Source organism: Rattus norvegicus, chromosome 1, assembly GCF_036323735.1.
Source record: "Rattus norvegicus strain BN/NHsdMcwi chromosome 1, GRCr8, whole genome shotgun sequence".
NCBI classification, from domain to species: Eukaryota; Metazoa; Chordata; class Mammalia; order Rodentia; family Muridae; genus Rattus; species Rattus norvegicus.
Genome location: NC_086019.1, coordinates 139,639,681 through 139,655,806, shown reverse-complemented (window position 1 = coordinate 139,655,806; position 16,126 = coordinate 139,639,681). Strand labels below are relative to the sequence as shown.

The following is a 16,126-nucleotide window of genomic DNA, read 5'->3' as shown; positions in this document are numbered from 1 at the left end:
ACTGCTTGACAAAAAATGAATAAATATATATTTAAGTTAAGTGACATCATAGACCAATTGGACCAAAAAAAATCTATAAAATATATCTTGTAAACACCAAAGAAGACACATCGTTCATAGAAACCCATGGGACATTTTTTTTAAAACAAGAGTACATACTAGAACACAAGTGCTGCAAAATTAATTAAGCCCTGTATGCTATTTGATAATGATGGAATAAAAGTGTCGATAAAAATTACAGAAACACACACAGTACTTTTAGTGAATAAAACTAAACAACACACTCTTCACACTCTTGTATGATGGAATCAATTCTATCAATAAAAATTAAGAAGAACACTTTAAAGGTTCTTAGAATTAAATAAATATGAAACTGGAGACACTCAAATCTATGGGGTATGATAAAAGTAATATTACTCTAAGTACCAATACTGGAAAATCAAATATATCTCAAATAACCAGATTGTTAACCTTAAGGCATTAGAGAAAGTAGACCAAGTCAATTCTAAAAGCAAAAGACAGAGATAACAAATATTGGGGTAGAAATTAATGAAGAAGAAATGAACAAAACAATACAAAGAATCAGTGAAAACACACTGGTTCTTTAAAAAGATAAACAAGATTGACAAGTCCAAACTCAAATTACCCAAAAATTAATTAAAAAGAAAGAGAAGACCTGAGTTAAAATTAGAGATAAAAAAGAAAACATTACAACAGACACTGGATCAATTCAAAAAAGCACGAGGAGATTAAAACTATATTCCACTACATTGGAATATCTAAAAGAAATGGCTCAATATTTAGATGCATAGGACATGTCAAAGTTAACCAAAATGAAGTAAATTTTAACAGACCTACATCAAACATTAAGATAAAGGCAGAAATTTAAAAAATCTTCCCCCCTCAAAAAAAAAAAAAAAACATAAAAAACAACAACAAAAACCCACCAAGGCAAGATGGATTCAGTACAGAATTCTACCAAACCTTCAAAGAAAAGACAACACCACAGCATCTCAAAATACTTCATAAGAAAGAAAAGAGAGACTCCCAACCTCTGTTACCAAAGCCAGTGTTACCCTAATATTAAACTCAGGTAAAGACACAACAAACAAGCAAACAAAGACAACACAGGCCAATCTTCAAATATGCAAAAATTCTCAATAAAATACTTGTGAAATAAATTCAGTAACATACCTTAAAGGTCATCAACCATGATAAAAGTGGCATCAGTTCAGGAATTCAAAAATGGTTCAACATATGTAAATCGACAAATATAATTCACCACATAAATGAAATCATCACATACATTTCAAAAGATACAGAACAAAAAAAAAATCCTTTGTCAAAAACTAGCAGTTAAAATTACCATGGAATTCCTTTTGTCATCCACTGCTGGGCACTGGGCTTCCCATAACTGTCATTTGTATATCGGGCGAGACTCCAATGCAGGCAGATGTTAATTGGAGATACCTTCTTGGTTAAGATGGGTGCCCTTCAGCGATGGGACCCTGTCTGGCCTTGAACGTAGGCGGGCCCTATGCGTGCTGCCATAGTCTCTGTGAGTTCACATTGGTGTGTCGGTCCTGTTGTGTCTGGAAGACTCTGTTCCTTTGGTGTCCTCCACGCCCCTGTGGGTCTTCTTCATTGAGTTCCCTGAGGGGAAGACTTTGATGCAGCCAGTAGGAGACATTTTATTGCCTTTTCTTTCTGATATTTTCCATGAGCACGTGGACTGTTTTTTATTTTAAAAGAGGGATGTATTACAAGGTTCATTTGCCTCAGTCCTGTTCTTTGAAAAGAATGAAATAAAAATTGGAAGGAAAAACAAAAACAAAACAGAACAAAACAAAACACAAAACAAAACAAAAAACCTAGCAGTTTTTCATTACAAGATTGTTGGACAGAATATGGGTGGAGATAACATACCTCACCATAATAAAGACCTATATATAGCAAAACTAAAATAGTAATCATCATGTCAAATGGACAAAAACTCAAAGCATCCCCACTAAGATCAGAAGCAAGACACTTAATGGTGCTATTCAGCACAGTACTTGAAACCCTAAAAAAACTCACAGAGAAGAAAATAAAAGGGGTACGAGTAGAAAAAAAGAAGTCAAGGTAACCCCTATTTGCATATGATATGATTCTATGAATAAGAGCCCCCAACACCCCACCATGAAATGCCTACAACACCTTGGAAAGCATATTCAGTGAAGTAGTGGCTGCAAAATTAACAAGCCAAAATCAGTAGCTTTCCAATATGTCATAGACAATGATACTGAGAAATCAGAGAAACAGTCTCATAAAAGGTAGACTCACATATTTGTTGAAGAAACCCAGCCAAGTAGCTAAAAGATCCATAATGAAAACTACAGGACACCAGAAGATGCCATTTCAACCAAAAGCAATCCAAAAATTCAACACAATCTTCCATCAAATTGCCAACACAATTTCCACATTTTTTTAATTTTAAGATCCATGTGAAAACAGAAGACCATAGATAGCCAAAACAATCACAAACAATAAAATTGTTGCTAGAGGTATTACCATTCATGATCTCAAGTAATGCTACAAAGCCATAGTAGTAAAAACAGTATGGTACTAGAACAACAGAAGACATACATATTGATGGAATATAGTTGTGAACCCAGATACAAGTCCTCATACCAGCCCTTGCCTGGTTTTTAACAAAGAAGCCTAAGGTACAAATTGGACAGAAGAGAGAATTTTCAGGAAATGATACTGGGGAAAACTGGATATCCTCATGTAGATGAATATTGACCCTTATCTCTCACTTCACACAAGAATCAATTACAAATGAACGCCAAACCTCTGAAATTCCTAACAGAAAGCATAGGGAGTACACTTCAGATTCTGTGTCAGGCAAGGACTTTCTGAATGGAAATCTAGGTGGCTGTGTAGGAAATACGACCAACAGTCTACAAATGGGACCTCATGAAATGAGAAAACTCTGTCCTGCAAAAGAAATGTTTGCTTGTGGAAAGAGCAGCCAACCAAATGGGGAAGAATGTTTGCTCTCTACACATATGACAAAGAATTATTGTCTGGAGTACACCAAGAATTTAAAACTCTTAACACCAAGTAAACAACCCAATTTAAAAGTGGGTTATGGAAGGGAAAAGCAGTTCTGAAAGAATAAAATACAGGTGACTAAGAGATACATTTTTTTAACTGTTTGACATCCCTAGCCCACAGGTAAAGGCAAATTTAAACTACTTCAAGATGTTTATGCTATTCCGGTTAGAATGGCTACAATTAAGAAAAAAGGACAATCAAGGCTGACAAGAACTGTGGAGAAGGGAAAGTATCCTCTGTAGCACTCAGTGTGGAGTCTCCCCAGAAAGCTGAAGTAAATATATGACTCTTTGTCACATCTTCAAACTCTATTTATTCTATGGCATAATTGTTTGCTCATTGTGTGCACTGCTGTTCTATTCATAGTATCTAGTAAATGAAATCAGCCTTCATTTCCATCAACTAATGACTGGATAATGATAATTTGATACATACACACAATAGAACCTTATTGGAGTTAGAGAGATGGCTAGGTAATTAAGAGCACTATCAGCTCCTCCACACAGATCCGATTCCATTCCTAGCACTCACATGGCAGTTCATAATTATCTCTATCTCCAGTTCCAGGTGATCCAATGCCATCTTCTGGGCTCTGCAGACATGGTACACACACATACATGCAGGCAAGACATATGATAGTAATTCTTAGTTGTTGGCTTGACCATGTCTAGAATTAACCAAAACCCAAATATCTGGGTACACCTGTGAAGAATTTCTCATGAATGAATCATTTCAGGTAGAAAGTCCATCCCAAATCCACATCTTTTGAGGTTGCAAAAACTCCACCTTATATCAGAACTACACCTTCTGGTGGTATAAGAGGGCCTATATAGAGGGCCTATATAGAAGGCATGAAAGAATAAAGCGCTCGCTCTTTGCCTGCTGGCCTTTACTTTGGTCAGCAAGTTCACTTCTTCACTGATATTAGAGCCGTTTTCTTTAGAATTCTAGTGTATACTGAAGACCAGCTGATACACCCAGCTTCAAGGTCAACAACTACTGGATTCTTAGACTTTCTATTGGGAGACAGGCTTTGTTAGAATAGTCAAACCACAGCCTGTTAGCCACTCTAATACTGTGTGTGTGTGTGTTTGTTTTTATATTATATGAATATGTGTATGTGTATCTATATGTATATGTTTGTATATATGTATGTGGGTATTGTATCTATATGTATGTATATATTATATGTGTATGTATATATATGGGTATGTGTATGTGTATGTATATGTACATATATTATATGTGTATGTATATTATATGTATACTATGTAAATATTATACTATGTGCATGTTATGTGTATGTTATGTATATTATACATATATATCATAAGTATTCATTCATTCTATAGTTCCATTTTTCTAGGGAACCTTGACTTATACAACACACATATACATGAAATAAAAATTAAAAAGTAAATTTCGATGGAAAATGAATAGAACTTGAAAATGCTACGGGGTGAAAGATCCCAAGCTTGGAAAGACAAATGCCTCATTGATCTCACAAATGTGGATCCTAGCTTCAAAGCTATCAAATTGTATTGTTAGGCTACAGTTTAATGTACTATATTTGAAGAAGCCAGAAAACTAAAAAGGGCCATTATAAAGTCAAGGAAGATCTTCAGGGTAGGTAAAGGATGGTATCCTTGTTTGAATGGAGAAAAGAGAATAATGCCAGTGAAGTTTTAAGTGTGAGCTGGACAGGATGATAGGTTAGAGGAGAATTGGAAAGAGGGATGCTAACATTCATATTTGAAAAAGTCATATGGAAACCTACTCTTTTACAAGTGCTTTATGATCTCACTTATGAGAGAGAAAGTGTGTGTGTGTGTGCGTGTGTGTGTGCGCGCGCGTGTGTGTGTGTGTGTGTGTGTGTGTGTGTGTGTGTGTGTGTGTGTGTTAAAGTGGAGTTATCCTAACAAAACTGGGTATGGTGTAAGATGTTGCTCCTCTCAGTTCTCCTAGCCATAGGTGCTAAGGAGAAAGCCCACTGTCAGGCATAATATACCTTTCTGTGAGCTGAAGCTGTTGGTAAAGGAAATCTGAGAAACCCTTAAACCAAGACAGGCTATTGGCACTGCTCTTGGTTGCCACTAGAATTTGATAATGAAGCTACTTTTGAAGATACCACATACTTTGATCACAGGGCACGGAGAAATCATGTTGACACTGAACTGTAAGCTTCCTTTCTGCCAGCTAACTTTTAAAGTGCTAGAAGGTTCTGTGTAGCTTGATTCAGGAGAAAACCCATCAACACACTTACTAAGCCATGAACCCTGTGAGCTAAAGTAATGACTGACTTGACAAAATATGCCTACGGATGAAATAATTATTTCAATGATATAAGTGTCACCAGCTGCTTTCTGTTTGGATGTAAAGCCTATCACACAGAGGGAACACATACCTGTTTTTCTTGACTGCCCGTGGACATGTGGCTGGAGAAATCATATAGAAAGAACCTACTATGATTATTTTGCTAAATATACACAGCATCCAACTGCCTTTTAAATACTTTATATACCCATAAGTTAGTGAAGCTTTCTGTCCTCAGAAAATATTTTCACAGTGGATAGTGGTTCATGCAGAGCCTCAAAACTGGTCAAAGTGCAAAATGGGGTTCTCTCTCTCTCTCTCTCTCTCTCTCTCTCTCACACACACACACACACACACACACACACACATCAGGGAACATCACTAATATTTATAGCTACTGGGGGAAAGAAAGTCCATTTTTCAGAGGTGTTTGCAGCAGAAGCTGGCCCTATACACTTACACATATAAGATATACATATGAGTAGCACTAATTAAACTCAGTTTTTGTAAGAAGCTATGAAGTTGAAAAACGAATGTATAGCATGGAGTTGTCCTTGAAGAGTTGAGAGAGTGGTGAGTAGATATGATTAAATTAGATTGTTTAAAATCTTCATGTCTAAATCTTCAAAGAATGAATTAAATATTTTATATTTATCCTTAAAGGGGGATCTTTTTGGGAGATCACTTGGCAATCGAGCAGTCGGAGGCTTGTCTACCATGGTAAGGCCATAGGTTCAATTCCCAGAGCTGTGGGAAGGAGGAGGTGCAGAAAGAAGACTAACATGCACACAATGCCAACATATTTTTTTTCGTAAAAAGAAAAAACAGGAATGATTGGGGAAATGGCTGAGTCAAGAAAAATGTAGAACCACTCTCCTTGCAAGGTTTGGATAAGTAATGAGACCCAAGACTCCTCTCCACTTCCACTAAGATCTGTGTGAATAATGACCACTCGAGACTTTCTTTACTTTAAAGTGCTCTCAATTTCTGCTAAACTTCAGCATCTTCTCTCAGTTCAAATCCAAGAATTGCTGACAGACAGATAAACACAAACACACAGATAAACTTTTGACAAGTACAGACTGAAGATAAAACCTTTTCTGTTCAAAGGACCCGATGCTTATTATCATACACGTTAAAAATAAACTTAATTAGAGTGGGTGTAATTGTGCTAAACCATCATTAACCAATGGGCTCTAGCCTCAGAAAACATGAGAAAGAGTTTTCTGGGTTGATCTTGCCAACCAAAACTATGTGTAAGCCTGCTCATGAGCTAGCTGTCTCCTGTTCGATCCTGTTGGAGCATCTGTCTCACCCTGTTCTGTTCTATTCACTCTTCATCCTTCTCCATCTGCTGTGCCTTACATGTGTCTTATTTGCCCTGCATTGCCTAGGTAGCACAGACTTTCTCAGTTAGAAGGAACCTAAGCTAATTAATAACCCAAGCTTGTTGGAGAACCCACACTTTGTCAGTTAGGAAGGGCCTAGATTCCCTAACTCTCTAGTGCCTCACACATTTCTCCTGAACCATGATTCTAAACTGAGCTGTTCATTATCTTCTAGGGGGCTCCGTTCGTCTTTGCTAGAGCCAGTCGGTCAGCCAATATGGGAACCTTGACTGGGGGAGTGCGGATTATAGGAAAGGCAGAAAGAAGGTCAAGAGACAGAGATGGGAGGGCTGTGTGGTCAATGCTATGCCAGTGAACAAGTGTACTCTCTGTGTCTTTGAAAGGCAAGCAACACAAAGCATGACCAATTCCAGGAAGATAAGCAATGACCACAGATGCTTACATGGCAAGTTTATGGACACAGTATCTATGTTTGACTAAGGTCCTTTCCTTCAGACTAAAACAATCTCTTAAGGATATATGCATAAGAAGAGAAATGTGGCAGGGTATAAAGTCAATCTTAACTAGAAACAAAAACAAATATCTGCAGACTCATTCATGATTAATCACAAGCAAGAAGTCATTCAAAGTTAACTCCAGAAGTGCTCCCCACACATCTTAAATTTCTCCTGAAGCTTAGCTCCTCTCTAATGACTTGACTGACACTTTCCTAGTCTTCCTAACCATTATCCTACAGAGAAGTACAGATATGGGTGAAACTCTTAAAGATCCACCAATATCTTGCTTCTGAGGGTTTAAGTCTCTGGTACAAAGCCTTGAGTCTTCTCTTAGGAACATTTTAGGAAACTATCATCTTCATGTCTCCAAGCAGAGATGAAGTGTACAGCTAGTAAATCTGGTAAGAACTGAACTTAAAGTATATTTATCAAGAAAGTAAAGTGAAACAATTCCAGGAAAATAACTTTTTTAAAATGAAAAAATAAATCAAACCAAATAAATGCCTCTGGGTGATTCTCTGGAGTCTACACCCAAGGAAGAAGTAAAATTAATCAATAAATCGTCCTTTAAAATTTAAAGTTCTTGGGCCTTTACAACAAATGGCTCAAGGGAATTAGCCTTGAGAATCTTCCTTGGGCACCACAGCCTTGCTCCTATTCTTGGCTGTCTAAAATAAAACTCAAGTGATAATCCTACCCAGTGGGAAAACCCTTCAGTGCACAAATCCCTCCTTATGAAAGGTGAGTGGCGGCCACTGAACCAGAAACAGGCTACATCACAGCTAAACAACACACATCTGACTGAGGCTGACCCAGTCTCTCTTGGGGGAAGAAGCAAGTGAGACAATTTAAGCTCACCTGGCGGGAGGCTTGGAGGCAAAGAACCCTGAGCCTCTGGCTCATTTGCTGTGTTCTAAATCAATATATCACATTCTATGGTTCAAAGGACCTTAAGTGGTTTTACTTCTGAATTACAGGTGTGGTTAATTGCACTTTGGAGAAGGTGGTGTTTATACTGTGTTGGGTTATTCTTATTTTACAGAGTCAGAGATGGCATTTATGCACTGCAAAATGTGCTTACAGCCATGTGCATATGGGCAGCACTAATTGCATTCAGTAGGTTAAATATAATGATGCTAAAAATAATAACGAAGTTGGGAGGAAGATGTGTTGGGGAGATCCCAGGAGAAACTGAAAGGGGTGGAAGATATGATTGGAATATATTGTATATATGCATAAATTGTCAAAGAAGTAAAATATAACAAAAAATTTTAATTATATGACTGTACAGAGTCTATGACCCCTACACACGCGCGCACACACACACACACACACACACACACACACACACATTTAAGTCTAGATCCTATACCCAAGCTCTGTGGTGCGATGTGAAGGATCTCAGGAAAGATCTTAAGTCAAAAGAATATTCTTCTGTGCCTTTCTGCTCCTTTACCTAGAACAGCTACATTTACCATTAGGAAGAGAAAACTAAATGAAGCTCATTGTCAGCAGCTAGAGAGTGGTATATCTGGGGTTTGTTTAATATGGGTTGCCACAACTACCCCACTTCCTATTAAACTACAGACAGACTATAAAAGGGAACAAAGGATGACCCTATTGAGAGTGAAGCCAGGACACAGACGGGCAGCATGATGATAGAATCAACACATTTGCTTTGCTTACGGACTCTGGAGTGAAAATAACAAGGTTGGAACAATGGCAGCATCATTGGTCGTGGTATTGAACTCTGTGAGTCCCATTTGACATGCCTGTTGTGATGGTTTGCATATGCTTGGCCCAGGAAGTGGCACTATTAGACGGTGTGGCCTTGTTGGAGGAAGTGTGTCACTGTGGGGGTGGGCTTGGAGACCCTCCTTCTAGCTGCCTGAGGATGCTCAGTCTGTTCCTGGATTCCTTCAGGTGAAGATGTAGAACTCAGTTCCTCCTGCACCCTGCCTGCCTGGATGTTGCTATGCTCCCGCCTTGATGATAATGAACAGAACCTCTGAATCTGTAAGCCAGCCCCAATTAAATGTTGTCCTTCATAAAACTTGTATTGATCATGGTGTCTGTTCACAGCAATAAAACCCTAACTAAGACACCTGTAAAATGGGGTTTGCTGAAATTAATCCCCACCGTGGAAGGTAATAATTAGCTACTGTGCTCGTTCATTTTATGTCGACTTGCCACAAGCTGCAGCTACAGCTGAGCTGCAGTTAAGAAAATGTCTCTGTAAGATTGGCCCATAGGCAAGTCCGTGAGGTATTGTTTTGATTAATGATGAATGTGGAAGGTCCCAGGCCACAATGCGGTGATTCGACCCCTGGACTGGTGGTCCTGAGTTGATAAAAGTAGAATGAGCAAGCCATAGGAGCAAGCCACTAAGCAGCATCCTTCCATGGCTTCTGCATCACAACCAGATTCCAGTCCTGAGTTCCTGCTCTGGCTTCCCTCAGTAGTGGACTGTGGAACTGTAAGCTGAAATAAAGCCTTTCTTCTCTCCCAGATTGCTTTCCTTTGTGATGTTTGGTCACAGAAATAGAAATCCAAACTAAGATAAGCACAGAATGCACACAATTAAGGTGTAGTGTGGTGAATGTGTGTGTGTGTGTGTGTGTGTGTGTGTGCTCATGCACATGTGTGTGGGCACACACACGTGTGTGTAAGTGTGTTCAGTTAGTAAATAAGAAAAAGCAAGCTGTAATTTTTTTGCATGATCTGGAGAAATAGAATGATAATATTCAAAAGCATCAGCTAAGCCTATGTTTTAATTAACCTTGGGCCACTCAGAATCAGATATAGGATTTCCAAAGTCCATTGCAAAATGTAAATGAGGGGCCCCTGTCAAAATTTTTGTATTTATTTATTCTTTCTTGAGGCCATTCTTTTTTTTTGTAATTTTTAATAGACGCACAACATGTACATATTTACAAAGTAATAGGAAGGTTCTCTATGTTTAAACTGAGCAATGATCTGATCAAAATATTTGATGTATAAATCACCTCAAATATTAAGCAATTTCAAAAACATTTGTACTGGCTTCTTTCAACTATTATACTGATTTACTACCAGCTGTAATTATTTCTCTGTGTCATGGAGCATTACAAGTTTCTGTACCTACCCAAAAGCATTGTCATACCAACAGGCCATCCCCTCGCTCTTTTCTTCCCCCATTAGTCTTTCCAATCTCTGGAAAATGCTACTTTAGCTTGTGTTAGTTTGATTCTCTATTGCTCTCATAAACACTAACCAAAACCAACTGGAGGAGAAAAGGGTTTTTTGGTTTACTGCCCCATCTCACAGTTCATCACTGAGGGAAGTAGGGCAGGAACTAAAATAGAACAGGAACTAGAAGCAGGAAATAAGCAGAAATCGCAGAACACTTCTTACTTGGGTGCTCCCATTGACTTGCTCACTTGCATTCTTGTTAAACACAGGACAATCTTGACATAATCTATGGTGAAAGGGGCCCTCCCACATCAACTATGAAGTAAGAAATGCCTGCATTGTCCACAAGTCAATTGGATGGAGGCAACTGAGATTCCCACGTGACATGTGAATACAGTTTGGGTTGGGTTGACTGTATTCAAGGAAATTCTCCATTTTCTCTTCTATTAGGTTTTTTTTTTTTTTGGTTTTATGTTGAGGTCTTTGACCTGCTTGGAGTTGAGTTTTGTGCAGGGTTATAGACATGGATTTATTTGCATTCTTCTACCAGCAACATTTGTTGAAGATGCTTTCAATTTCTATTGTATGATTTTGGTTTCTTTGTCAAAAATCAAATGTCCATAAGTGTTGGTTTCCTCTGGATCTTTGATTCTATCCCATTGATCAACCTATCTGCATTTATGCTGATACCATGCAGTTTTCATTACTATTGTTCTGTAGTACAGCTTAAGGTCACAGATGGTGATTCCCCGAGTACTTTTATTTTTCACGATCGTGTTAGCTATGATGGGTTTTTTGTTTTTCCATATGAAGTTCAGAATTGCTCCTTCACAAGAATTGTGTTGGAATTTTGATAGGAATTGCATCAAATTTGTATATTTCTTTTGGTAAGATGGTCATTTCTACTATGTTAATTCAACCAATTCATGAGCATGGGAGATCATTCCATCTTCTGATATCTTCCTCAATTTCTTTCTTTAGAGACTGGAGTTTTTGTCAAACATGTCTTTCATTTCCTTAGTTAAAATTAAACCAAGACATTTTATATTATTTATGGCTACTGTAAAGGGTGTTTTTTCCTCAATTTATTTCTCAGCCCTTTGATTGTTTGTCATAGGAGGGCCACTGATTTCTTCAAGTTAGTTTTGTATTCTGCCACTTTGCTAAAGGTGTTTATCAGCAGTAGGAGTTCTGTGGTAGAACATTTGAGGTAATTTATGTATACACTCATATCATCTGCAAAGAGCAATACTTTGACTTCTTCCTTTCTAATTTGTATCCCCTTGATCTCCTTTAGTTGTCTTATTGCTCTAGCTACAACTTTAAGTGCTTTGTTAAATATATACAAAGAGAATGGGCAGCCTTGTCCTATCCCTGATTTTAGTGGAATTGTCTTAATTTTCCACTTAATTTGATGTTGGCTATTAGCTTGTCCTATATTGATTTTATTGTATTTAGGCATGGGCCCTGTAACCCAGATCTCTCTAAGTCATTTAACCTGAAAGGGTGTTAGATTTTGTCAAATGTTTTTTCAGCATCTGATGAGATAACCCTGTGTTTTTTTTTCCTTTCAGATTGTTTATATGGTGGATTGCATTGATGTATTTTCATATATTGAACCATCCCTGCATCCCTAGGATGAAGTATAAGTGATCATGGTGGATGATGTTTATGATGTGTTCTTGGATTCAGTTTCTGAATATTTTATTGAGTATTTTTGCATCAACGTTCAATTCCTAAACAGAATGCCAATAACTCAGGCACTAAGATCAACAAATAATAAATGAGACCTACCTCATGAAGCTGAAAAGATTTTGCAAGGCTAAGGACACCAGCAAATGACAACGTGCATTCTAAAGAATGGGCAAAGATCTTCACCAACTCTACATCTGACACAGAACTAATGTCCAAAATATATTAAGAACTCAAGAAATTAGACACCAACAAACCAAACAATTCAATTAAAAATGGGTGTAGAACTGCACAGAAAATTTCAACAAAGTTATCTCTAATGGCTGAGAAGCACTTAAAGAAATGTTCAATGTATTCAACCATCAGGGAAAAGCAAAAACAAAAACAAAAGCAAAAAACATAAAACAAAACAAAAAGGGGGGAGGACCATGAAATTCTATCTTACACATGCCAGAATAGCTAAAATGTTAATAAAACAAAGGGAACACTCCTCCATTGTTGGTGGGATTACAAACTTGTACAACCACTTTGTAAATCAATTCGGCAATTTCTAAGAAAATTGGCAACAATTCCATCCCAAGACCTAACTACACTATTCCTGAACATATACCCAAACAATGGTCCAACATCCTACCAAGACACTTGCTCAACTATATTCATAACAGCTTTATTCATAATAGCCAGAAACTGAAATCGACCTAGATGGCCCTCAACTGAAGAATGAATAGAGAAAATATGGTACATGACACAATGGAATACTATTCAGCTATTAAAAGCAAAGACATCATGAAATTTTCAGACATAAGGATGGAACTAGAAAATATCCTGAGTGTGGTAACCAGACTCAGAAAGACATGTATGTTTTGTACTCACTTATAAGTGGACATTAGCCATAAAATACAGGATAACCATGCTACAATCCACAGACCCGAAGAAACTAAGTAAAAAGGAGGGCCCAAGGGAGGATGGTGAATCTCACTCAGAAGAGGAAATAAAATAAATTTGAGAGATGGGTGGGAGGGAAAAATTGGGCAGGAGAGGCGGTGAGGAGGGGAATGGGGATCAAATTGGGGGAAAAGGGAGACCTGGGAATGAGAAGAGAAATGGTGTAGAGGGTCATCTCCAGAACTAGCCAGAGACCTGAGACTGGGGAGGCTCTTTGAAGTCTATTGGGGTGACCCCTTCAGAAACTCCTAGCTGCTAAGGATATGGAAACTCAAGTGGCCAACTCCTATAACCAGGTAGAATTTTCCATGGAGGAAGGGGAACAACAATCCACCCACAAAACCTTCCACCCAAAATGTGTTCTTCCTGCAAGATGCACAGGGATAAACATGGAGCAGAGATGGAGGGAACAGACAGCCAATGGCTGCCCTAACTTGAGACCCATCCCCTGTGAGATATCCAACCCCTAACACTATTAATGATACTCTCCTATGCTTACAGCCTAGCATAACTTTCTGATGAGAGGCTTCATTCAGTAGCAAATGGAGACAGATGCAGAGACTCATAGCTAAACATCAGGCAGAGCTCAAAAAGTTTAGTGGAAGAGCAGGTGATAGGATTGGCCAAGCAAAGGGATCAAGGACACCATAAGACCTACAGATTCAACTAAACTGGGACTCAGAGACTGAACCATCAACCAAAGAACATCCAGGGGCTTCACATATTTGTAGTAGATGTGAAGCTTTGTCTTTATGGGGTCCCCTAAAAATTGGAGTGGATGCTGTCTTTTACTCTGTTGCTTGTCATTGGATAACCTTCTCCTAGCTGAACTGCCTGGTTGAGTTTGAGTAGAAGAGTACATGCTTAGTCTTGCCCCATGACTGTGTGGGGCTTCTCCTTCTCGTAGAGAAGGGGAGGGGAGGGTTTTGAAAGGGTGAGACTGGGAGGAGAGTGGGGTTTCAATTAGGATGTAAAGTGAATAAGTAAGTAATGGAAAAATAAGTTACCAAAAGAGTATCTAATTCTAGGAATTACAATTCTAGTTTCCACATATAAATGAGATTATGTACTATTTGTCTTTCTGTGCCTGGCTTGACTTACTTAGTCAAGGGCCTTAATTTCCTTCTGTGTTGCTACAAATACCAGGTAGAAACTATTTATTTAAGGGGGGACGATGGGGAGGGGAACACCCATAGAGAAGGGGAGGAGGAGGGGAGAGGTTAGGGGGATGTTGGCCCAGAGACCGGGAAAGGGAATAACAATTGAAATGTAAATAAGAAATACCCATTAATAAAGATGAAAAAATTTAAAAAAATAATTCAAAGATGATGAAGGTATAGGATAGTTATCAAACAAAACCACAGTTCTAAGCAGGAAAACCATGTGAAAATATACATTTTAACTAACTACATAAATAGCACCCAGAACTTACTCTTAATTTGCCAGAGGATTAGAATTCCCTAAAAACCCTAACTTCAAGAAATAATTCAATTGAAAACAGAAAGAAAGCAGGGATTGGGGGGAGATCAAGTATGAATCAGTGGGGGATGGTTTCTGCTGGGTATTTTTGTGATTAGTTAAAATAAATGTATATTTTCAGGTATCTTTTATGTTCTCCTCTCCAGAAACCCAAGTTGGAAAACAGAGAATGATATGTATCTACTTTTTTAAAATAAATAATCACTGGCTGATGCCTGCCCTGGGTTACTACCTTCAACTCCCAGGCTCGGCTCATCTGCCAAGGAGAGGGCTCTACTGCTGCTGGGAAATTGCTCTTAAATTCATAAAACACATAAGAGAATTTTTTTAAATCCCTTACTATTCATTAAGGCATTTTAGGGCCTTGTCAAGTCCGATGGGATAATCAGCTGTTGATTAGCCATGTTGTTAAGCAGCCATTGTCAAATGTCGATGGGGTGTGAGAAGTTACATTTTGTATCTACCAGAGTCACCTGAACACCATTAGCACTTCATCAGGTAAAAATGCTATTTCTGGGGATAAATTAGTTTGGCTTGTATTCTCCAGGCTTCACTTTCATCTTCCAAATTTCTTTTTGTTTCCTCATTCGCTTTTGTTGTCTTGCCTCACAGAGGTCAACAAGTCAGTCAAACATATACTCAGGATTTAAGTATTAAAAGGGTGTGGTGGGTCTGTATATGGGGGTATCTTTGTGTCTGTATGACTGCATATGCATCCACATGTGTCTTGATGTCAGTGTGTTTATCTGTGCTCCTGAGTTGACTTAGCTTTGAGTTCAGATATACTGGCTGCAAACTCCTACTTTCAGGTGCAGGTACTCAGGTTACCAAGAGGATTCATCAGCCAAGTCTCAAAAATTCTGCTTCCTTTTTTGCCCTACTGGCTGACTGAGAGAAACAGAACAGTGAGCATGGGAAGAGAAGAACCTGGATTAGAGCCTCTGTGATTCAATGAGAGTCTGTTTTCGATGAGAAAGGAAGTCATCACCACTGACGTCTGCTCTGTAGTCTAGCAGGTCACTTACTCTCCCTGACAGAAATTCATTTTCCACATTCTTTAACAAGAGAATGATATTAGCATTTACTCTTCATATCATAAAGAAGACTCAGTGATGCATTTCTATCAAGACAGACAAGCCCCACTCAATTATAGACCTTCTGTTCTAAAAAGGACGGTGCATTCTCAAGACTACAGAAGGGCATCTCAGCCAGATTTGTGGGAAAAGTGTTATTGTTTTACTCACGGAACTGTTCCAGATGCTCGGCACTGTTAGATTCAGGAAAGGCAGTGATCGTCACCAATGGACATGGATTCCCTCCCAGCGTTTGGCAGAGAACATCATGCCGGAAGTAGACTTCCCTGCGATCGATGCTTCTTTCCAGAATTTCAAGATGAGTCTAGAACAGAAACAAAACAGACATACGTATTATTAATATTTATCTAATAGCTCAAACAGGAAATAGCTTTCATTTTCTAAATTTCTAAATTATTGGAAGTGCTTTTGCCAACCCAACCTGCCAGATGTGTACAGAGCATTGAGTGATGAGAGGCTGTTCTTAGGAGAGGTTTAGTGGGCTGAA

General features: G+C 38.4%; 1 protein-coding gene across 4 annotated transcripts in view; it reads right to left on the bottom strand.

The window, feature by feature from the left end:
* The window catches only part of Agbl1 (AGBL carboxypeptidase 1), a 906,807-nt gene that overhangs the window by 704,667 nt on the left and 186,014 nt on the right, over nt 1-16,126 (bottom strand). For all 4 annotated transcript variants that reach the window (XM_039101030.2, XM_063280964.1, XM_008759580.4 and 1 more), the window contains one exon: nt 15,790-15,943. In XM_039101030.2, the coding sequence (XP_038956958.1) occupies nt 15,790-15,943 (154 nt within the window). The remainder of the gene's footprint in view (nt 1-15,789; nt 15,944-16,126) is intronic.